Source organism: Muscardinus avellanarius (assembly GCF_963383645.1).
Source record: "Muscardinus avellanarius genome assembly, chromosome: X".
NCBI lineage: Eukaryota > Metazoa > Chordata > Mammalia > Rodentia > Gliridae > Muscardinus > Muscardinus avellanarius.
This window is the reverse complement of record NC_137792.1, coordinates 74571039-74596304: the sequence shown is the minus strand read 5'-3', so window position 1 is coordinate 74596304 and position 25266 is coordinate 74571039. Positions and strand designations below refer to the sequence as shown.

Genomic DNA, 25266 nt, shown 5'->3' with positions numbered 1-25266 from the left:
AATTATATTTGCACGCCACTTGAAGAAATCTGTACACTAGCCTCAAACAACTCAAACAAGCCATCCACATCAACTCAGCCATAGTTAAGTGATCTTAAAGAGACCAATGGGGAAACATGAAAGGAAGGCTCATTTTTGCCACCACTAGTTTTCAAATACAGGTGTAAATGAGAAAAATCACTTCAGTCACTACGAAGAAAGTGAAGTTCATTTTGCTCCTGGCAAGAAAACAACTTCTTGTCATTTGACACATTCTTTGCTGTTAAAAATGCAGCTGCCTCCCACAAACCCCAACTCCTTGCTATGAACAGCTGATGAATCATTTATCATCACATTGATTTTTTCATTTTTTATGAGAAAGTTTATCTCCATCCAAATTGGTCACAATTTAAAACGCAACTAAAATGGGTTAGCAAATGCCAACTGATATAGATACCAAGATATCAAGTTATCTGGGAAAGCAGCCTCCAACTTTAAAACATGGAAAATCAGGGGAGAGATATAGAGAGGCTTATTGACAGTGACTTCTGCAGGAACCCTTTGGAAAGGCCTCCCCCTGTTCAAGAGGAATGAGGATGAACTGGCCATGAACCTCGTAGGAGGAGAGACGTCAGGAAGAATAACTGCCAACATCTTGTAATAGTGGCCAAGTACCTTTAAATCGTAGGATATGTTTCCTCATCTGTAAACCAAGTTTGCTGGACTAGATTATCTCTTAGATAAATTTTATGTGAAAGAGTCTAAATCTAGAAAGCAAGAAAAGGTTGGGGGGAGTGTTATATCAAGGATGTATTTTTCCAGAAGTAGGTTTACACTACAATCCTGAAGGACATTTTTCATAAATATATATTATCATTATAAAATATTTCACTTTCTACCTATGAAATAATCTCCCCTCATTTCAATGCACATGGATATCAATGAGTTATTTGAAACACATGCCATGAATGAGGATATACTTATTATTATACTAGTTAATGGCACAATCCCTAAGGACTCACCCAGGTTTTCTACCATCTCTAGAACACTGCAGTGCCAAGCTCTTGGAAGATTAACACCCCAAGGACCAGCCTTGCCTTCCCTATTCCAGCTCCTTGCAATCTCCCATAGAGAGATGTAAGACAGGCCTTGCAAAAGAGAGCCAGCCCCCCCCCATAAATGGAGAATAAGAATTCTCCAAAAACATCATGCAACATGTACTTTATGTTAAGTATGTACTTTATGTTAAGTATGTACTTTACCTTGTAAGTTCTTCTCGAAGATGTCCAGGGTCCACTGGGAAAAATTTCACCATAAATTTGAAAACAACCTCCTTAGGAGCTTAAAACACAATATCTCCATAAGTTTTATTTAAATGTCCATCACAACAGTTACAGGTCTATACATGCATGCACGTTTGCATGCACACATACACACACACACACACACACACACACACACACACACACACTTCACTTCCCTCCTTTCTTCCCACAGGCTTTTATTTTGAATTTTCAATTTTTAGTTATATAGTGTTGCTAGTGTTGCTGTTTCTGGGTCATGTCTCCTTGTGGATAGCAAATTGGAAAGTTCTCCCACCTCTTTCCCTTTGAGATTCTTTGTGTAAGGATATGCCCCTTTAAAAAACACTGTGCCCTCTCTTAAGAAGTGATCCATTCAGAAAAGTCTCCCACATGTTACTTGGGATTCTGCGTTCCTGTTTAAGAGCCAAGGTTCAGCTGGAGGAGAGGACTATCACCTGGCTTAAGGAGCTCACACAAAGAACTAGAAACACTGTACATCAATGTCTCTATCTTAAAATATATATGTCAAAAAAACTGTATCTAACTGGGCATGGTGCTGCATTCTTGTAATCCCAAAAGAATTTCAGGGTTGAGGCCAGCCTCAGCAACATAAAGAGACTTTGTTTCAATAAAAAATAAAAAGGGGTTGGGTGATGTTTCTCAGAGGTAGAATGCCCCTGAGTTCAATCCCCAGTACCAAAAATTAAAAAAAAAAGAATGACATGTACTTATTTTCACACCTACCTGCATTTGAAAACAAGAAATTTGGTGTAGGGATGGTATAGTTCAGTGGTAGAGTGCTTGACTAGCATTGTACATGGCCCTGGGTTACATCTCCAGCACCACAAAAAAGTGAAAGAATAAGAAATCTTGTGCATTGAAAATAATCACATTCATGAAACATTAGCACCATTCAGTAAGTGGTATTCAAAAATATTTATTGTGTGTCTATCATGTGCCAAGTATTGTATTAGGAAGATAACAGAAGTCAAAAACAACTAAAGCACAGTCTGGTAGAATAAACATGTATCCAGATAGACAAACACAAATCCACAATGTGCTGTAAGCCCTGAATACTGTGAGTGCAAGAGAGGGAGAAAAGAGTTCAGAGAAGTGCAATGAAGTCTTCTTAGAGGAGCTGACAACTGAGCAGAGCAGCTAAATTTAGTGAAAACTAATACAAGACTTCCAGCTCAATTTGAATTTCAGTTAAACAATTGCAATGGAATGTACTTATACCAAGAGTTATTCTTTAGCTGAAATTCCATTTTTAGTGGGTATCCTGTCACTTATCTGTGAAGCCAACACCTGAGATTGGTTTTGTCAAGATTAGCAGAGGTAGGAATACAAATGGCTAGTGCAGGGCAAAGCAAGAAGGATAGTCAGAATCCAGTGCTGTGGGCATAATGCTAAGGAATTTGAACTTTAAAGGTAATGGAACCATGAAGTACTTTAAGCAAGAGAGTGAGGTAGTCAAGGTTATATTTTCAATACATCTCTCTGGGCGTAGTGTAGATGGTGTATTTGGAGGAATTAGTATGGCAGCTGATAAATTAATGTGACTGATGATGATTACACAGCACGAACAGACAGGACTGTGGGAAGCACCAACATGTGAAGACCAGATGGGGGAAGAACCAGGAAAAAACACCAAAAGTGTGCTTCTCAAAGTGTTTATCAATGTTTAACTGCCTCAGAAACACGTATGCAATTGTTTAAACATACAAACTGTGGAACCAGAAATGAGGTACAGTAATTCTGTATTTTAACAAGAACTCCAGTCGGTTGTTGTGGCACATGCCTGTAATACCAGTATTGGCGAGGCTGAAACAAGAGTATCACAGGTTTGAGAGCAGCTTCAACAACTTAGTGATATTCTCAGCAACTTAGTGAGACCCTGCTTTAAAACAAAAATAAGAACTACCTTGGCTATTCTGGGCTTTTTGTTATTTCACATAAATTTAAGGACTGATTTGTGTATCTATATTCATAGGTGCACAATTCACCATTGCCAAATTATGGAACCAGCTAAGATGTCCATCAAAAGATGAATGGATTATAAAACTGTGGGATATGTATGCAATCCTATAGAGGAGCAAACAAGACAGCCTAAAGGAGGAGAAAGGAGGGGGAGAGAGGAAAATCTCTAAAAAACACAATGTACTTAAACATATCAAAGTCAACCACTAAGCCAAGCAAGAGAAGAAGGGACAGGGAGGGAATGGGGTGGGAATTGGGTGGGGGGTTAAATCAGCGATGTGTACATGTATGTACACACAAGTTTTTTACCCCAATATGATATATGAATATAATGCACCAATAAAAATTTTTAAAAAAGAAAAAAAATGCAAATTAAAAAAAGAACGGTTGGGAGCTCAGAGGCACACTTCTCATGGGTTCAATCTCAAGTATCAAAAAAAAAAAAACAACCCCAGGTTCTTCTATGGCACACTGGAATTGCAAACCAGTGCACTAGGTTGTGAAATAGAGGGAAAAATAGTTCACATATTGTAGGCACTCCAATTTAAACTGTAGAAAATGGGTGCCTCTAGCAAAGGCTAAAACTAAGGAAGCTTCAGGCAGAAGGTAAGTAGCAGTGCAGACTGACATTAAGGATGCCTGAAGATTGGCAGGGCCAGAATATGAGATATATTCCTAGAGCCAATCCACAGCAAGCAGTAATTACCAGCATTCTTCAGATGTACTCAAGGCTCCAGCAGCATGTTCTCCTTCATCTCAGGCAAAATTAAAACAATTTTCTAAATTGCTAAGTGCATGGAGGATGGAGATAATATATCAAAGCCTTTCTTCCCTTATATTAAGGTGGGAAATTATATTGGGTTGCTGAAATCGTTTTCAAGTGTGGACGGAGCGCTATATTTCTTAAATGATTTTGCATACTTACTTTTCACTTGCTTTGTAATGGGCTTCAGAAGTTCTAACCAAACCTGTAAAAACATTAATGAAAAAAATTGGTAGAACATAGCATTAAGAGCTGACTTTTTTTTTTCCTTTTCAGTACCAGATAAAGGTCAACATGAAATAAACAAATACTGGGTCTATTTAGGTTTATAAAGACATTGAACAGAAATGTCAAAGAAATAAACAGAGATGTCAAAGAAATGAACAGATATGTCAAAGAAATGATGGCCTTCCACCACATTAAATGTGCTTCCTCCCAGTGAACATGGTTGATTTAGGCACTCTGTTGTTGCCATTTGAATCACTGCTCCCTGCCTCAGTTGGGTAACAGAAGTGTCACATATAATGCTCATTAGTTGCTACAGAGACTAATGAAGGCATTTGGCTCCACATTTGAATCCTACAGGTCCCTAATGCCGGATTAAGGTGCCAATATATATACAACATAGAACAGTGGGAGAACCTTGTGAAATTTAGGAACTGAGAAATAGCCAAGAAGAATCATTTGAAGTTTCACTGGTGAAGTTGGGAGTCTGCATTGTGGGTGGTTGAGGTTCAACCTCTAGAAAGCCACAATAGATACAGCATGAATAGGTGCTCAGAGTGACAATACAGAAGCCTAGGGTAGAAGAGTTTGTGTTTGGCAAGCTGAGGTGATGTGTGTGTATGCAGTACTAGGGATTGAACCCAATGGTTTCTACCTGTAAACTATATCTCCAGCCCTTTTTATTTTATTTTATTTCATTTTATTGTTTTGAAACAGGGTCTTGCTAGGTTGCTGAGAATCTCACTACATTGCTGAGGCTATTATCGAACCTGGGATCCTTCTGTTTCAACCTCCCAAGTACAGGGATTACAGGTGTGTATCACCACAACCGGCTCTGAGGTGACTTTTAATACACAAGGAGGGAGGAGGCAATTGTAATTAAATAAAATCATTTTGTAGGTATATAAATAGCTTTTATTTTTCAGTCAAGGGGTTGAGCCCTATATAGCTAGACCTAAATTGCATTTGATATTTAGTGTTTTATTTGTGTGTGTGTGTGTGCGTGCGTGTGTGCGTGCGTGCGTGTGTGCGTGCATGCGTGTGTGTGTGTGTGTGTGTGTGTGTGTGTTCTTAGGGATTGAACCCAGAGTTACAAACTGCATTTAGAGGCAATTCTGGACACTAAAATACCTGCAAAAAAACCAACTTACATTGTTTCCAGAATGGCTGCAGAATTCTAATCCAAAATACTCCTTTTCAGCAAGATTGAGATGGCTGCAACTCAGGTTAAACAGGGCTTTTCCAGATGACTTTTGCTAAACAAAACAAATAAATCATAGCAAAGTTTGCATTCTGATATTGTCACTGCAGCACAGGATAAAGGGCAGGAGTGACAATACTCTCTCAAAGCCTTTTCTTTAAAACATCTATCTGAAGGACCTAAGCCCTCCTAAATGGTATAGAGAGCTTCACAGATAGTAGGCACATCTCCATACAGATGGTTTTATCCACATCCCTAAAAAAGTCTCAGCTTAATGATAGATCCTCTTGGATAAAGAAAGCCTTGCGCTTAACTATAGTGAGACGTGTCAATTTCCCCTTTCAAAGCAAATTTCTAATCAATTAATCTTACAGTTTGAATAATTTCATTAAAAAGATTCATAGATAATTTAATAAAGGTGTAAATCTGACCCTAAAGCTCCCCCACTTAAAATCCTGCAGTGGCCATGCCTGGGCTGGGCTGGGCTGTTTGTCCTTTGCAAGGTTCAGCCTATCCCTCCAGCCTCATTTCCTGGCCTCTCATCCTGACACTTTCTTTATGACATTTCTTTATTAAATCATAGCCTGCTCACAATACCCTACAGACATCAGGTGGCCTCATTCCATAAAGCCTTTGCTCCTGTCATCCTTTCCTGCCTGTCTGAGGTTTGGCTTACCCTGTACTCAGTCCAGATGCCATCTTCCCAGGGGAGCCTTCTGCACTCTGAGTTGCAGGTTGAGCCAAGGGCTCATGTTCCTCAACACCCTGGCTTACCTCCATCAGGATAGTTCTCAGGCTGCAAGTCTCCCCCTAGTCTGAATTCCTTTATAACAGGGACTGTGCTACTTTTTCTGTTACTTGTCAGGTCTAACTCAGAGCCTGGCACATAATAGGAGCTCTTGCATTCTTGCATGTTTGCCAATCACACATGAAATAAATGCGCTTGTTGAGCAGATTTCATTTTGCATCTTCTCTCACCAAATATGCATGCAGTATTGCTCTGTTCATCTAAGGCCACACATATTTGTTTTTCCTTCATATAGCGCATGCACACACACACACACACAACAGAGCCTCACTGATGGTTTTCTGAGAACAATAGCTTTGAAAAGCTCTCTGTAGAAATCTATTTGAGCCAGTTTTGGCTGGGACTGATCTTTAGCCACCCTGGCCACTGTGGCTGAACCCAAGGGCTGCTGCTGCCAGGAAGACAGTGATGGAAAAATTGGGCCTTGGCTGATAGGCATGAACACACACTGCTGAAAACCCCTAGTTAGAGTCAGTCACAAGGTGCCCATAATGCAGCAGAGGAAGCTGGGCGTGTAGGAAATCACCATCTCACAGAATTAACAGCAACCTTGAGAAGTCAGAGAGTCGACTCCCCCAACCCCCGCAGCCTGAGGCAGTACCTCACTGAGCATAGCCCACATCTGGGATTTAATAGCTTCCAGGAAGGCAGCCTACCTCACCCACTCCCCACCCCCAGACTTCCCTCTGCTTGGTTACATTGCCCAGAACTGCACCAACTCCAGATTCATTTGGGTTAACCAAGATCCTATTTTTAAATGCAAATAGGCCACAAAGGCCACAACCTTCTATGTCCCTACCACCTGGGGAGAGAGCTGCTGAGAGAAAAGTCAGACCCCATCTCCTTGTGGAAGATTGCATGGGAGCAGGGGTCGGGAAAGCAGAGTCAGTTCTGGATGGGGGTGGGGGTACCAGAAGCACAGAGGCCAGGAGAGGGGGTGCCTGATGGAGGAAGAAGACCAGGGACAGGACGTTTTGGCCTATGTAGCAACCTTGCCTGGGGCAAGTGCTGACACAAACCATTCCAGACAGATGAAATCGCTCCTATTTTTAAAGTCCTGAATACAAGGAACTGCCAAGGGATTTTTATTATGAAAAAAAGGGAATTTCTAAAGAGAGAGGGATAACGGCGATCCTTTTTCCAACACTAAAGAAACATTTCAGTCACGAGGATCGAATTCCATCATAGACTCTGATTTCTTTGCAAACGATTTTAGAAACCCAAGAGTTCCCCTTTTCCTCTTTGTTTTTACTCTTATTTTCCACCAGCCACTTAATCCTCCATATCCATGCTGTCACTTTTCCCTGGGTCTGCCTATTAAAATGTGTCTGTAATCGCAAAGAATATATAGCCATTTGAGTTTCAGATCAAGGTGTTCTTCTTGCTCCCTTCCATGAGATCCCATGTCACATTTATAGGAAGAACCCCCCACCCCCGACTCTTCCATCCCTGTATGCTGCTGAACTGCTTGGAAAGCCTTAGGCATTCATGCATTTGGAGATCAGGCACTCACAGCACTCAGGCTTTCCCCCACCCACTCTCCCCCCTACCTGCCTCCAGGACAGGCATTTCCCTTCAGTCCTCCATTAGTGTACATTGAAATTGGCCAGCCTTCTGGAATGTGTTGCATAAAAGGTAGTTTGGTTCTGTCTAAACATGCAACTTTTAAGCTTTTGCTACCATGATGATGCAATTCCTCAATTTTTGTGTTATGTTTATCTTCCTCACCATATCTCTTTCTATACAACTTTCCTATTTTCTCCTTTCTAGACCTCTGATTCTCTGTACAATTGCTTACTCTCTAATTATTTATTTTTATTTTATTTTTATTTTTGGTACTGCAGATTGAGACCAGGGACAATCTACATCTGATATATACCCCTACCTCTTTTTTTGTTCTTTATTTTGAAACAGGATCTTAGTTGCAGAAGGCCTCTCTAAGTTGCTGAGTCTGACCGTGAACTTCTGTCTCAGCCTTCCAACTCCTAGGATTACAAGTGTGCACCGCCAAGCCCAGCTGCTTGCTCTTATTTAGTTGACACATTTCTACATTCTAATCAAGCTGTTTTTTGGATCTAGATAGTGTACGACCAGTGCCAGTCCTCCTATTCAAGGAATTGGCACTCCAATCCTGAATCCTATCTTGCCCTCATCTCCATTGGATTACAATAAGAGTACTCTCTACCTTTAAATAAAACCTATAAACTGGTGTGGTGCTGTACACCTGTAATCTCAGTACTTGGGAGGCTGAGACAGGAGGATTGTAGGCTCAAGAATAGTGTCACCAACCTAGTGAGATTCTCAGAAACCTAGTGAGACCCTGTTCCAAAATACTAAATAGGGCTGGAGGTGTAACTTGAAGGTATAAAGCCCCTGGGTTCAACCCCTAGTACCACAAAAAAGCCATTATATATTTTATAGATATAAAATTACACACATTATATATTATGAATATGCAAATAAATTTATAAAATAAAAAATATATATTATATGTTATAAACATATATATTTTTTGTAGTACTGTGGTTTGAACACAGGAACATTCCCCATCTAAACTATACTCCCAGACTATTTTATTTTTTACTTGGAAACAGGGTCTTACTAAGTTATTGCATGCTAACCTTGAACCTGTTATACTGCTGTCTAATTTACTGGGTCATAACTACTGAACACTGGTTCCTGGGGGTTCTAAACTCATTTTCTCATGGAAACACTAATATTAAAAGTGGCTAGGTCTAAGAACCATGTACCTAATTATATACCCAGAGCTGTCATATACCAATTTGTTAAAGTAGACCTGGATTGTAATCTTGATCTACTCACTTTCGAACTGGATAAATTGGGAAAAATAATGAAGCTCACAGACTGATCTACCTTTTCCAGGTAACTAGAGACAAGAGCCATATGCTTATACAGATGTGGTGGAGCATGACTGAAATTCCTTCTACTTGGGAGGCTGAGGTAGGAGACTCATAAGTGTGAGGCCAGCCTAGGCAGCTTAGTGAGTCCCTATCTTTAAAAAAGGCTGGGAGTGTGGCTTAAAGGTAGAGTGTCTCTGGCTCCAATCACACACACACACACACACACACACACACACACACACACACACACACACACAATTTTGTACCTAGCATTAAACACACTGCCTAGCAAAGAGTGAACATTTATACTGAATAAATAGATGAATGGACCCAAACATTTAACTTGATTCATATATATCAGTATGATAATCATCTCAGGAAGAACAATTAGTCACTATATGACCTTGGGGAAATTACTGAAACTTTCTGAGCTTGAGTTTACTTATCTATGAAATGAGGATAAGAACAGTATTATTTCATGGGGTTCTCATTTCTACTTCATAATGTAGACAGGACTTTCTATTCTCTCTTGAAAACAGTGGCAAATGCCCATGTTCTAATGAAAGCTCATAGCTAGAAGGCTACACTAATATGATTGCACACATTGACATCCACCAGTTGAGTCCTGTGTTTACTAAATATTTTATTGAATTTATTTCTTATAGTTTTATTTCTTATTAGATGATGATGATGATGATGATGATGATGATGATGATGATGATGATACTGGGAATTTAACCCAGTAATGTTCTAACTCTGAGCTATACTCCTAGCCCCTTCTTAAAACTTTGAAAGAGGGTCTCACTAAGTAGCTGAGGCTGGCCTCAAACCTGTGATCTTCCTGACTCAGCCTCCCAAGTACTAGGATTATAAGCATGCATGCACCGCCGTGCCCAGCTTCTATTTGTTCTTGTAATGGCACAATGGAATTAAATTGTATATAGCTGGGCCTGGTGAAGAACACTTGTAAACCCAGTATTTGGGAGGCTGAAACAGGAAGAGTATACTTTTGAGCCAAGCCTCAGCAACCTAATGAGACCCTGTTTTAAAACAAAAAATAAGAACTGAGAGTATATCTTGGAGGTAGAATGCTCCTGGGTTTAATGCCTAGTACCCACAAAATTAAATTATATGCATATCAAACATTATTATGAGCAGTAAAAACAAGAGTTTCTCTGATAAGGAAGTTGTTTTCTTTGTAAATACTCAATAACTAAAAATTCCCCTAAATGTGCTTTCAAATTGGTTTTGGATATGAAATTAGTAAAAGATTGGAGGAGACACCAGGTGTGGTGGTGCATGCCTATAATCCCAGTACTTTGGAGCCTGAGAAAGAAGGATTGCAGGTTCAAGGCTAGCATACAGTAACTTAGCGAGACCCTGTTTCTAAATAAAGAAGACTAGAGGTATAGTTCAAAGGTAGAGTGCCTGAGTCTGATCACCAGTACCATACACACACTGCCCCAGAACATCTTGGAGGAAAATATATTCAAAACTGAATAGATTTTGTACTCAAATTCTTTCCCCAGCATTGTGTTTCCACGTTAAAAAAAAAGCAATAATAGAAATTATAGGTAAGACTTTGTAGCTGGGATTATGGATGAAATACAAGGGGAACATAATCAGAAGTTCACACTTAACATAAAGCCTTGAACCAGGTGTGGTGAAACATGCCTATAATCCTAGTTCATGGGAGACTGAAACAGGAGGATTGCAGTTTGGAGGACAGCCTCAACAACCTAGCAAGACCTCGTTTCAAACCATGAAATCAAAACAGCTTGTAGTGTAACTTGGAGTCACATGCCTTGGCCTTGGGTTCCATCCCCAATACTGATACAAAAAGAACTTGGCTTTATATAAGAATTGCATATGAACATAAATATATATGCTTTATGTGAAAATAAATACTTAAAGGTGTTTGTGTGTATGAACATAATGTATATGAACATAATGTATATTTATTATATTTGAACTTAAATATATTTGTTTTATTTTAAAATAAGTAGTTTAAGGTATGTACATATGTACATGACCTAATTTGGGTCTCCATTTCACCAAATTTTATCAATGAACTAGACAAGAACCAACTTAGACAACCTTAGAATAAGAAGACTAATATTTCTGCATTTTGATCACCTACTTTAAAAAAAAAAAAAACTTCAGATTATAGAATTAAGATTTCAGAACAGAGCCGGGCATGGTGGTGCACGCTTGTAATCCCAGCCATCGGGAGGCCGAGCGGAGGATCGCTGTTCGCGGACAGCCTCAGCTACTTAGTGAGGCCCTCTGCAACTCAGTGAGACCCGGTTTCAAAATAAAGTATAAAAAATACGGCAGGGGGTGTAGCTCAGAGGTCGAATGTCCCTGGGTTCCCATCCCCAGACACGCAAAAAAAAAAATTTCAGAACAGAATCTTAGCATGGTAGCACACACATGTAATTCTATTATGTGGGAGGCTGAGACAGGAGGATGGCAGTTCGCAGCCAGCCTCAGCTACTTGGTGAGACACTATTTTTTTTTTTTTGGTGGTACTGGGGTTCCTGGAAGCCCTTCTACCTCTGGGCTACACACCCAGACCTATTTTTACTTTTTTTGGAAACAGGGTCTCCTAAACCAGCGCACGCGGCTGGCTTCGAACCCGCGCGATCCTCCTGTCTCTGCCTCCCAAGCGCGAGGATTACAAGCGTGCGCCACCACGGCCCGCAAGACACTATTTTTAAATAAATAAAAATGGCTGAGGATCCGGGCATGGTGGCGCACGCTTGTAATCGAGCATTGGGAGTCTGAGACCAGAGGATCGCTGTTCGCAGACCTTCTCAGCTCCTTAGGGAGGTCCTTTACAACTCAGTGAGATCCTGTCTCAAAAATAAAAAGACTAAAAAAAAAGTAGGGCTGGGGGTGTAGTTCAGAGGCACAGTGTCCCTGGGTTTCATCCCCAGACCCCCCCAAAAATTGGCTGAGGATATAACTCAGGAGATAGAGTAGCCCTGGGTTCAATCCCCAGGAACACACACACACACACACACACACACACATACACACACATATACACACTAAAAATGAAAGCATGTTATACAAAGTATCTTATAGGTACTTCTCCTAATTCCTTTGTTGATTCTGTCATTCAATATTTCTTAAGCCCTTAAGAGGCTGAGACAGGAGGATCGCGCAGGTTCGAAGCCAGCCTCACTGGCTTAAGAGACCCTGTTTCCAAATAAAAATATTTTAAAAATAGGTCTGGGTGTGTGGCCCGGAGGTGGAAGGGTTCTATCCCCAGTACCACAAAAAAAAATTATATATATATATATATATATATATATATATATTTCTTATGCTTTCCTTAAGAAATTGTTCTTGTCACAAATGCAAACTACATATCCTCTTTTAATAGTTATGCTTCACGTTATTTTTCTGTACTGGGGATGGAATTCAGGGGCATTCTACCTCTAAGTGATTTTTACTGAATTATTCCTACACTGGCCTATCTATGAGTAGAGTTGTTTGGCCATTCCTCACAGATCTCTGCGCATATTTGAGCCCCTCCTTTGAAACTCCCTGGTCTATGCAGGTCTTAAAAGAAAATCATGGCTTGTTATACCTAAAGCCTTCTGGTGGAATAAATGAATCAAATATCCTTTTGACTCCTCACTCCTGATACATTCAATATTTCCTTTTAAATTCATCCACCTGGAGAATCCTTTCTGGTCTTTTGTGGTGACTCTCAGAGCTTCTTTGTGGATTATCTCTTTTACAACTGACCTTAATCACTTATCTGCACTGGCCTGGGATCAGTTTTATCCAAATTAACATAAATACATGGCCAATTGGCAATTTTGTGAAGACTATAGTGAATTATTCCCTTTTGACTATTCTTTTTGTCTCTCCTTTGACTCTTCAAATTCTGAAGTCCAGATAATAGCATTTACTGTGTGTGTGTGTGTGTGTGTGTGTGTGTGTGTGTGTGTGTTCACTAGGGTTTGAGCCCAGAGACATTTTACCTCTGAGCTACACCCACAGCCCTATTTTATTTGTTTTTATTTTGAAATAGGGTCTCATTAAGTTGCAGAGGGCCTCACTAAGTTGTTGAGGCTGGTTGAGAACCTGCGATCCTCCTATCTCAGCCTCTTAAGTACCAGGATTACAACCATGTGCCACCAGACTTAGCTCCAGATAGCATTTTGGAACCAACCCAGAACCAAGCAAAACACTGAAGGGAGAGAATCCAACTTATGCCAGGTAGGACAGGAAGTCTGGAGATATTTCCATGTTTTGATACTACTTGGTGCCTTTCCAGGCAGTTTATTTTCAATGATACTGATTTAATTTCAGCCATGTAGTGAAATCTTGTTCTGTGTCTCGTTCTGTATTCCTTCACTTTGTGGCAGCTGTTATTTACAAACAGCAATAGGTATGCACCTCATTTCTATAGAGCAAGCCTTTCTCCTTTCTTACAAAATCCACAGTCTACATCCAGAAATTCTCAAGCTCCTGGGAGATTAAACTCTGGGACTGCTTCTTTTGAAAGACTATTTTCATTAAAAATGCAAATATTTTGACATTGTAAAAAAAATTCCACATCTTACATATTTACTGATATAGTAGAATGCAACTGGTTTTCTAAGAAATATCCTTAACGTGATTCAAAAGTTTGCACTGTGTGGCCCATCCACAGAACTAGGGAAGGGGCCTCCTTTAGGTCAGGGCAAAAGAACTTCATTGGCAAGCCTATAACCCTTCTGGGGGATTTAACTACTGGTTTTAAAAACCTTGAGAGAGCTTTGAGAGGCTAATTACCAGGTAGCAGTAGCTCATTCTGAAATGGAGCTCTCTCTGCAGGCAGTCTAGTCTTTGTGCATCTGGTAGAGAGCAAGGTGCAGTCACACATCAAAGGACAAAAAATAAGTAGGAAGTCAAAAGGACTTTTCTCCAGAACTCATAGGGTTCAGCCATAAACCCTAGAGGGAAGTACAGTTTAACTCTGGGCACAATATTTCCTGGTGTGGATAAGCAAAAGAACAACCCTTACAGATGTTTGTGCCTGTGTGAAATTCATACCAAATTGCAACTGGGTTTTATTTGATTTCTGAAAACATAGAGCAGTTCAAAGTGCTGCATGTGTGGAAAGATGGAAGGTTTGATTTTTTTTTTTCTTTTTTGGTGGTACTAGGGTTCCTGGAAACCCTTCTACCTCTGGGCTACACTCCCAGGCCTATATTATATATTTTTAAATTTGGAAACAGGGTCTTTGAAGCCAGGGAGGCTGGCTTCAAACCAGCGTGATCCTCCTGTCTCCGCCTCCGAAACAGAGATTACAAGTGTGCGCCATCACATCCGGTGATATTTCTTAAGTTAACTACTCAGAAAGATTTCTGGTTCACATGAATGCCATTGGGGAGGGGAGATCCTAGAGACTCCAACTGAGCAGCTACCTGACCACCACCCACTTCCCCTCATCTATATCGATACTGGCAAACCAAATTAGGAAGAGAACCCTGGAATTAAATAGTCAGTCTAGTGCCTGATAAATGATACTTCCTGGCAGACACCTTTTCAAAGGTACAAGGGAATTGCAATCTTTCATTGCCTTGGAGCATTAGGGAGGCCAGCAATGACCTATACAGGTTGCATCTGATTCACATTCTTTACTAGAGTAGTTGGATGGAATCTAAGAGACTCTCACCAGTCAGGATTACTTTTTATACTAAAAGGGGGGGGGGCAAAAACCTGCATAAGAATACCATCCTAAAAGTAATCTTACTCCCACTCCTAGGACATTGAAATTATCAAGCGTATCCTGGAAAGACTGCTGCAAAGTGACAGTGTAATAATAGCATTCTCAAGACAGTGCTCCCAAGTCTTGTTGAAATTACTAGCTAGTGTCGGTAATTAAAACAATTATAATTGTTTGTTTCACGTGATGCTCTAGCACTAAACCCACGTGCTGTGCATCATGAGCAACTAGACTCTACATGGTAGTGGGAAATTTCTTTTAAACTGGAGATAGATTCTGTGTACATTTAACAATATGAGATGCCCGAGACATAGTTAAGGCTATTGGAAATCCCATACTCAGGGCCCTTTATTTTACATGTGTGGAGATGGAGATGTAGAGCAGGAAAATGACTTGTATGAGGTCTTTCAGCAAGTGAATAGTAGACCTGGGAAAGGAATACAGGTCTTCTGGCCTCCAGAAATGGGATCATTTCATTATACCAGGCTGTTTTTAAACATAAAGGTAAAATAATTTCTAGGTACATGAAGGATAAGAGGGAAAAGAACACCTACATGTTCTTTCTGTGACAGTGGGGATGGAACCCAGGCACATATAAACTCCACTAATAAGCTTGACCACCAACCTGTTTACTCTTTGTATTCATTCTTTCTTTCATATGCAGCCTATTTTCCTGACATTCCATTTTTTTTTCTCAGAATTGGACTGTGTTCTCTCTCTTTCTCTCTCTCTTTCTCTCTCTCTCTCTCTCGCTCTCGCTCTCGCTCTCGCTCTCGCTCTCGCTCTCTCTCGCTCGCTCGCTCTCTCTCCCCCACCATGGTACTAGGATTGGACCCAGAGGCATCTTTCTACCTCTGAGATACACCCCCAGCCCTATTTTTTTTTATTTTGAAACAGTGTATAAATTTCAGAGAGCCTCGCTAAATTGCTGAAGCTGGCTGTGAACCTGTGATCCTCCTGTCTCAGCCTCCCAACTACTGGGATTACAGGCACGCACCACCATACCTGGTACTTTCCTCTCCTTTTACTAATCACCCAACCACTTTTAGCTTCCGTTTCCTTACTTGTTTCTGGCTCTATGTTGTTCTCTTTGGAGAGTGCTCTCTGTGTGGCCCAGCTGGGCTGCAGGCAGCCTGGGAGCCTCTCTGTTACGACTGGTTGTGAATTTCTCAGAAACTCTATAAAGAAGTCCTTAAAGAATAATACCGTTTAAACCATCTACTTAAAAAGAGGGTATAAGCTGGGCATGGTGGCACATGTTTGTAATCCCAGTGCTTAGGAGGCTGAGACGAGGATCTCAGGTTTGAGGCCATCTTCAGCAAAAATAAAATAAGGCTGGGGGTATAGCTCAGAGGTAGAATACCCCTGGGTTCAATCCTCAGTCACACACACACACACACACACACATACACATATACACACGCGCGCATGCGTGCACTTTGGAAGCCAATATATCAGGGTTGCTATGGAATATCAATATTGATAGGGCAGAAATTCTTTTGAATATATTCAGGAAACCATTCTAAACTAAGTAAAATAGGGAAGCACAGTTTGGGGTTAGGGAACCATCAGAGAGTAATATTTCAATGTATAAAATACCCAACAATTTGGGAGATGGGATCAGAATTGGATTTTATATTTTTCTTTTAGCTTTGCAGAACTCGAATTAACATAGATTCCAGCATTTATTGAAGGCATATATACAAAATTAGAACAAACAAAGAAAAACCAACTTCTAAGGGCTTCTAATTAGCTTGAGAAGTCATGTGAGCTATCAGCCATGCTATGCTCCCTACATCAAGCTTCTCATTCCCTCACCTTATCAATAATTGTGTCTAAATAGGTGTGTTCAGTTGTAGGCCCCTGTTGGTTTTTTGCCAGACTCCATGCTGACAACAGTCATTTAAGACCTGTCATTTCACTCTTCTTTTTCTCTCTAGCCATCTGCCTCAAGTCCTGATCCATGCTCACCTAGTCTCTTAGATTTCTGATCCTCGGTACTGACTTAGACCTACTAGAACAGCCAGGTAGACTCCACTTAGCTCTGCTCTCCTCGTGACTGATCACTACATATATTGTGGACACAGTAGGTGCTTGATCAAGGTCACCGCACCCTGCTTACAGAACATCTTTAATTCATAATGTCCTTTAAACATTAATCAACTAAAATCAAATGTACAAGAATGAGAGAGAAGCTTGCAAAATGAAGAATTGAGGGTAACCTGAGGTGGGTGGGGGTAGTAGTAGTATTTGTAATGTGTTTGTATTCTTCAGTAGTAAACTGGGTGCCAAGAGATATTAAAATTTGTGTCTTAAAATTAGCTGTATCCTCCTAACACAAGTTTTTTCAATACCTTCTTCCTTTAATTGCTTAGGTGGAATTATCTGTGCAGAAGGATCTGGTTAAACTGACTCATTGCTAATCAAAACCAAAGTTATTCTATTTTTTAATGTTGAGTTTGACATTTACTTTTCCTGACTTAGAAAGTTCTAATCCATATTCCTATAGATGCAGAAGTAAAAAAAAAAAAAAAAAAAAAAAAAAAGAGTTCACAGAGGCATCCATAGAAAGACTTAGAAACCTTTGTAGATTATTAGGAATGGAGATGACCTATCCTTTTGCTGTTCTTGAAAAGAGCCTGAGGCATAGCATTGTTTCATTTCCCACAGTCAGAGAGGGCTCACTGAAACTACAGTTTGACATGGGTACAGGGCTGGTCCAGAGAAAAAAGTATTGGTGTAATACTCAAAATGTTTCTGCCACATCCCTCCTGACTTAAGATTGTACTTCCTGGAATGCTTTATCAGCAAACAACCATTTTATCAGCTAACTCATTTGAATAGGTATTAGCTGCCTGGAAGCTAAGAACAATAACAGAATTCATTATTTTAACTTTTCAACAGATATTTATTGTCTATTATGTTTCAAGTTAAGTCTTAACTATTCTACAGACTTACTTGGGATTTCCAGAATTAACACAACTCACTCAATCCTACCTATTGAGCTAAATTAAAAGTGTGTGTGTGTGTGTGTGTGTGTGTGTGTGTGTGTGTGTGTATGTGTGTGTTACTAGGGATTAAACCCAGGGGCCCTCTACGCCCTAGTCCTTTTTCACTTTTTATTTTGAAATAGGGTCTCACTAAATTACCATATGCTTGTCTCAAACCAGCAATCCTCCTCTCTCAGCCTCCCAAGTACTGGAATTACAGACATATGCTATGGTATCTGGCTATAACCTTTATTTTTGGCCTCAGTCAATGCTCAGATGTCACATAGTTTCCTAAATGTGTCCATTTGTGTGAAGTATTTTAATCCATTCTGCATATCCCCATTAAAGTTCCTTAATGGCTCTTACATGTCCTACCTCCTCAAGTTACTTTTCCCTGCCAACTGCTGACCATTTTCTACATTACCGTATCTAAATCACATGAGAGTATTTACAGAGTAAAATACTATGACAACTCCAACATGGTGGCTCCAGAAGGACAAGCCCTAAAGAGTGGATAAAGTCTTTAAATGCATGGACTCTTAATCCCATTCAAGTATCGCTCCCTCCCTACCTCCTTCCTTCCTTCTTTCCTTCCGTCCTCCCTTCCTTTCTTTCTTCTTCTTTCTCTTTCTCCCTCTCTTTCTTCGTTCTTTCTTTTGTAGTAGATGGGATTGAAGCCAGAGGCATTTTACTTCTGAGCTACATTCCTAGCCCTTTTTATATTTTTTATTTGGAAGAAGGTTCTCACTAGGTTGCTGAGGGCCTTGTGAAGTTGCTGCAGCTATCCATAAGCCTGTAAACCTCCCAAGTACTGGTATTACTGGTGTGTGTCTCCATACCTATCTTCAAGCCTTATGTCTACACTTAGCAGTCTGCAGCTTCAGGTAAGTTACTTCACCTTCCCAGTTATTCATCTAAATATGGGAGTTTTGATAGCACCTGCTTTATTGTAGATTTCAATGAGCTAATACATATGAAATATTTAAACTAGTGCCTGGCACATAATAAACATTCTTTTGCTATGTATTAACTATTATCATTGCTGCTTAAGTTGGAAAACAATTGAGTGGTGAATGTGGGCTGGTGGGTGATGGAGTTTTTCTTTAGAGACAAGTACCTGGAGCCTCTGCATTTCACATGATAGGATGACAGTAAGCAGCTTGGAAACTGGCCTGACATTTTGAGAGGAACTCGTTATTTTGATAACTTATACAGTAAATGAACCTAACATTACACACCAACTAGTTTTTGTTTAATTGTTCATTTTTTATTCTTTTTGGCAACACTGGATTGTGCATACTAAGTAAATGCTCTACCACTGAGCTACATCAGCAGCCTTTTTATTTTGCTTTTATTTTTATTTGTTATAGTACTGTAGATTAAACCCAGGGGCATTCTATCTCGGAGCTGCACTTTTAATTAATTAACTAATTAATTAATTAATTTGGAAACAAGGTGTCTCTACGTTTCTGAGGGTCTCCTAAGTTTCTAAGCTACGTTTGAATCTGTGATCCTCTTGTCTCAGCCTCCCAAGCCACTAGAATTATAGTCATTTGCTGCCACACCATGCTAATGAGAAAATTAAAATTATATACATATTTTTCATGTACAACATGACATTCAAATATATACATACATACATACATATGCTTTGGAATAGCTAGATTGAACTAATTAACATGAGCATTACCTAGCATATTTATCATTGGGACAAATTTTTAAAGTGAAATTACTTTTATTTTATTTATGTATTTTTTGCCTTAATTCAAAGCAATATATTCTCATTTTAAAAATCAGAGAAAAATAAACCGGACGTGGTGGCACACGCTTGTAATCCCAGCATTCGGGAGGCTGAGACCTGAGGATCGCAGTTCGCGGACAGCCTCAGCTACTTAGTGAGGCCCTCTGAAACTCAATGAGACCTGGTTTCAAAATAAAGAATAAAAAATAGGGCAGGCGGTGTAGCTCGGAGGTAGAATGCCCCTGGGTTCCATTCCCAGACCCCCAAAATAAATAAATAAATAAATAAATAAATAAATAAATAAAATCAGAGAAAAATAAACAGAAAATCAGAAAGAAGAAATAGTGTTCATAATCCTATTCATCAAGAGACAGTATAAGTAAAGCTTTCCAGTTAATTTTCAGTGCATGTAACCTCTTTGATGATCAATATTATGAAACTTAGTATTATATTATGAATCTCTTTAGTTACTCTGTAGGAAAACACCTTATTGGGCATAAGTTTGCGCCTTTGCAAACCTCAAGATAACTATCTTAGCATGTAAAATGTACATATTACATACATCTTTATAGACACCTTATACATACCTTACCCATATACTTAGGCTATGTTCTTCAAAAATAGAATTCCTCAGCTTATTTAGGTACACTGTTGGATGCTAAAGTATGGTAAAAATTGTGGGAAGAATTTACAACAATCATCACCCTTGCTGTGTAAAGCAGTGAAAAGATTTCTTGAACCCAAACTGGATAGTCAGACTCCAGGAAGAAGCCGGGCTATAGGAGAAATTTGGACTCTGGAGTTGGCATATTTACTTGTAATTCCTGAATCCAGTATCTACTTGTGGTTGTATGACCTTGGGTTCCTATTTTGTGAGTTTGTTTATGGTACTAGAGATTGAATCCAGAAGCATTCTACCTCCAAGCTACACCCCCAGCCCTATTTTATTTTTTATTTTGGAACAAGATCTCACCAAATTGCTGAGGCTAGCCTTGAACCGGCAATCTTCCCGCCTTAGCCTCCAAAGCACTGGGATTAAAGGCCCATGCCATGCCTTGGGCTCATATTTTAACCTGGTTAATCCTTAATTCCTTCATATGAAAAAGCTGATTTATTATGTGGTTCTTGTCGTTTCTCCTGTCTCAGCTCTCAGTCTATCTGTACTGTCCATACTTCCTTCCCTCAATTTTTTTAGATATTGGAGATTGAACTCAGGAGCATTCTACCTCTAAGCTATACGCACAGCCATATTTTACTTTTATATTGAAATAGTATCTCACTAAATTGCTGAGAGCCTTGCTAAGTTGCCATGCTGGCCGTGAACCTGCAATCCTCCTGTCTTAACTTCCCAAGTACTGAGATTACAGTTGTGTGCTGCCACTCCCAGCTCTGCCCTCTATTTGAAGATCCAATCAGACCCAGCTACTCCACAGGTCCATATGTGCTTCTCCCCTTGTCTGGACCAGTCTTCAACTCTGAGCCTCTCATCCCCCCAACTTCCTAGCACATACCTAAATAATAAGTACTGGTCATTTAGGTTCAGGTCAGATATTGCTTACCTTGAAAACTCTACTTGACCAACCCTTTCTTGCATACACTTTAATTAGAGTCAGGTGCACCTCTTCCATTGGACCAGAAAAAAAAATTATCCTTACTGTGGTCATCCATATGCTCCACATTGTCATGTAACTACCTGTTTACATTTCTGATCCTTCCACTAGCTTACCAGCTCTTGGAGGATTGGTGCTATTTCCCATTCATCTCTGCACCCTCAATATCACACAAAACCTGAAACAATGAGCTGCTCATCAGAACTTGCTGAATGAATGACAAATGAATGAATGAGCAGAATCACACCTATCTCACAAACTTATTAACTAATTATCACAGGAAAAAAGATAAATGGACATTACTGGAACAAAGTTCAGGGAAATGGCATCTCATAGCTTTAAAGGCCATTGACAATAACTTTGTAATAAAGCTCTTTTGATCACTTAAAATGTTCTGTGTGCAATGTTCTGGGGAACCTTTGTCTTTGTTTAAGTCTGCTGAAAGGTGAATTTCATCATCATAGAAGGAATCTCTGAGGACAAAGGGCCTCTTGTTTAAGACAGCTAAGCCCAGCAATTAGTGGTAAGGCACCATGCCTAAGTGTTTCCAGGGCCTGGGGTCAGCTTGTCTAGATAGAACTCCCCTTTCTGGCCTCATACCTTGGACCAAGAAGGGAAGGAGGAAGTAGGGAAAGAGGAAGAGAGGCAAGTAGGCAAAAAGGACAGGAAAAAGATGCTGTGGGGGAACGAATTGCAGATTTTGCACAGCAACTGTGCTAAAGAGAGAATCTAGACATCAGAGTGCTCTACAGCCCCCAGAGATGTGCCTTCTTAACGCCTATCACCTTCCATCTTCCCCAGGGCTGAAACCCTCAGTAGATCTTCCCAGGGGTGCCTTGCTTTTGCACCTCATTGGCTAACTGCAATAGCACCTAGGATGCCAGTGAGCTTTGAAGGGTGGATCTCTCAGTAGCAGAACAGGTATAACCAATCATCCTTCCATTCCTGACAGTCTTCCACCAAGCTGTTGAGTGACATCTAGTATTACAGAGGCCAGCACAGCTCCCTGCTGCTAGGCTGGAAGGCCCTCTTAGGAAATGGTAGGGCCTGTCTGGCCATGTCCCAGGTGTTTCTGTCACTGGAGCCATACTCTTTGACCCCAAAGCACTGGACTCAGTTAGTTTGAAGAATGTCCCTTCTTTAGGTTGAAATTGACAACTTCATTGTTTTAAAGCACAGTAAAGGATAAACTCTGGAGAGTGCGATGTATTCATGTTTGTAACAGGACGACAATGATGTGAATACAGGGTAACTGAACAAGAAAGAGAAGAAGGCTACAAAGGAATCTTGCCCTTTAGCATAAAGCTCCTGGCTGCAGGGTAGTGAGGCTCAGCTGAGCTGGGATAAAAGGTGAAATAGTGGCAAGGCCCCAACTAACTGAAACTCTTCACAGAGTTTCCTGTGAGTACAGACTTGAACAAACACCCAATTCCACCCACCTGGCTCCAAAGCCAGTTCCCCAGTCTCCTCCCCCAGTTCCTGGGTTTGGCTCCCTCCTCCTTTCTGCTGAGGGATGGAAAAGAAGAAGCAGAAAGGGCTGGGAAGAGATGGCTGCAGGCCAGGCCTCTCTTCAGAGCTCCAGCAGGAAGGCAGCCTGGCAGTCAGGTGATGGCAAAAGACAAGGGGCTCCCAGTGGGGCAGAATGGGTGGTACCCAAACCACACTTGGCCTGTTGCTCAGTCTGGCCTGGGGCCAGCCAAAGCACAAGCACTTTCTTTCTTTTTCAGTTCAATTTGTTTTCCAAATCAACAGATCTTAGGAGGTGAGGGACAGAGAAAACTCGGTTTAAACAAAAGCATTCACCAGGCAGCATGCCTCTCCACCCTCACAATAATAAATAAATCCCTGGCAAAGAAACAGCCAACATTGGCTAGGCTTGGACCTTATGATTCTAGGATGACTTCTCTAATCTGATTTAGAGGCTCTTTCTCTTGGCCTTCTTTGTACAGGCAAGGAATGGTGGTCAACTGGTCAAGCTGTTGGTCCATCTATCAGCAAACATTGAGTGAATATCCAATGTAGGGTGGGTTGTTGGGGACTAGAGAATACACCATGAAGTCCTGGAAAACCAGGAAGCTTTGTTGTACTTAAAGTAATCACACTTGAGTCATAAGCCTCCTCCCTACACAAAGACCAGCCAGGGTTTTTAAAGCTAGACAGACCATGGCTTGAACCCTATCTCTCCCTCTGAATTAAAGAGCAAGAGAATCTTGGATAAGTCAATTTTTCTGTTTCATCTATATGCTGTTTATGGTATGGATTTTGGATGTCTACAAAGGTTCATGTGTCGAAAGCTTGGTCCCCAACTCAGCAGCATTCAGCGTGAGAACTTTAGAAGAAGTTATTAGATCATGAGGACTCTGACCTGATCAGTGGAGTAAACCATTTGATGGATTCATAGTTGAATGGAGCTGGTAGACACTGCAGAAGGTGAGGCCTAACTGAAAGGTATGAGTTCTTAGGGTGTGTTCTTAGGTACCATATCTTATTCTGGCCTCTTTCTCTTTCTCTTCTCCCTGATTCTGAGCCACAAGAGGTAAGTAGCTTTGCTCTGTCACATCCTTGCCACCATGATGTTCTGCCTCACTACAGGCCCAAAGCAATGGAGCCAGCCATGGACTGAAAACTCTGAAACCATGAGCACAAACAGATCTTTCTTCCTTTAAGTGTTTTTCTTCAGGCATTTTGTCACAGTGACAAAAGCCTGACTAACATATGTGCCTGTAGAAATAGAGATAAAAAATATTTTGGGCTTCATCAGCTGGGAATATTGCTGTTTGAATACAAGTACAAAGATGTGTGGTCACCACCTAAAATTGAAGCTAATTCCATGAGGTATCAGTATAACAAATACTGATAGAGCACTGACTGGCACTGTTCTTTCACATGCATTATTCACTTGTAAGGACCCTATGGAGTGAGTACTGTTAACCCCATTTTATAGATGAGAAAACCCATGTCACGGAGAGGTTATGTAACAGCCATAGATAGTGATGCTCACTTATTTGACTTGTATGAGAATTACATAAGATAGTCCATGCAAAATCCATTTTGAACATAGTCTGTCAATAAATATATTTATGATAAATAGTAAGTAATATCATTGTTATTGTTAACTGTGTTAGAATTACTATGAATAGAGACCATGGAGTAACTTACAGTGGTAGTCAAATGCAAAGGCCTTGGCTATTTCTATCTGCTTTCTTAAAGGAAGCCCTTATTTTAGATGACTGTAGATATTTATCATGGACCCTCCCAGGATTAATGACTCCTGGAAGAAGAGCAAATTGCCTCAGGCTGCTGACTAGCCAGAGGGCAAACATCACAGAAAGGCAGTATAACTTCACCTCAAGAAGCCCCAGATCTGAAGGTGAGCTGGATTTTCAAAAGAAATTCCAAGCTGAAGGTGAAATACAGGTCTATGTTGGTTTGTAAAGCATAGAAATAGAGGTGTGCAAGCAGGGGAGAGGGGAAATCATAAGCATTGAGCACCTACTTTGTGCCAGGCTCTTTACCTCTTCTATCCTGTTTATATTAATCATGATTTCCTGAGGTAGGTACTATTATTATCTTTTTATTACTGATAAAGGCACAGGACCAGAAAGGTGAAGTTACCCTTCTGAAGTCCTTCAAATTACAATTGGTAGAGTTGTGACAAAGATTCAGGTCTGCCAAACTCCATATGTGTTTCTTTCTGTAATCCCATCTGTAAATCCAAAGTCAAACTGATCACTGCCCATCAACCTAATGTGTTTTTCCTATTTTGTACTCTATCTTGGGAACACGTTATCTCTGCCAGAAACTTAAAGTGTGTCTACATTCATTCTCACTCCTCTCGCATTTGGTTCTTCAAATGCTATCTCCTTAGCATCTCTTTTAACCATCCATCCAGTCTGTATTCAGCACTGAATACATTCAGACCCTATAGGGGATGGAGGGCCCCTCTACTTCCCTTAGTTCTTGTGTGCACTCTTTGGCTGGATTTAGGAACCAAATTAATACAAGAGATGATTAACAAGAGAAAAACAAAAGTTTTATTAATTTCACACATACACAGAGAACTTCAAAGAGAT

At 40.3% G+C, this 25266-nt stretch overlaps 1 protein-coding gene across 2 annotated transcripts in view; it reads right to left on the bottom strand.

The window, feature by feature from the left end:
* Nucleotides 1-25266, bottom strand: part of FRMD7 (FERM domain containing 7) — a gene marked incomplete at both ends in the record, with an annotated part of 49387 nt that overhangs the window by 17228 nt on the left and 6893 nt on the right. Inside the window, 3 exons of one of the 2 annotated variants that reach the window (XM_080718490.1) lie at nt 1242-1320; nt 4189-4231; nt 5403-5507. In XM_080718490.1, coding sequence (XP_080574616.1) covers nt 1242-1320; nt 4189-4231; nt 5403-5507 — 227 coding nt within the window. The remainder of the gene's footprint in view (nt 1-1241; nt 1321-4188; nt 4232-5402; nt 5508-25266) is intronic. The other variant, XM_080718489.1, reaches the window with a different exon arrangement.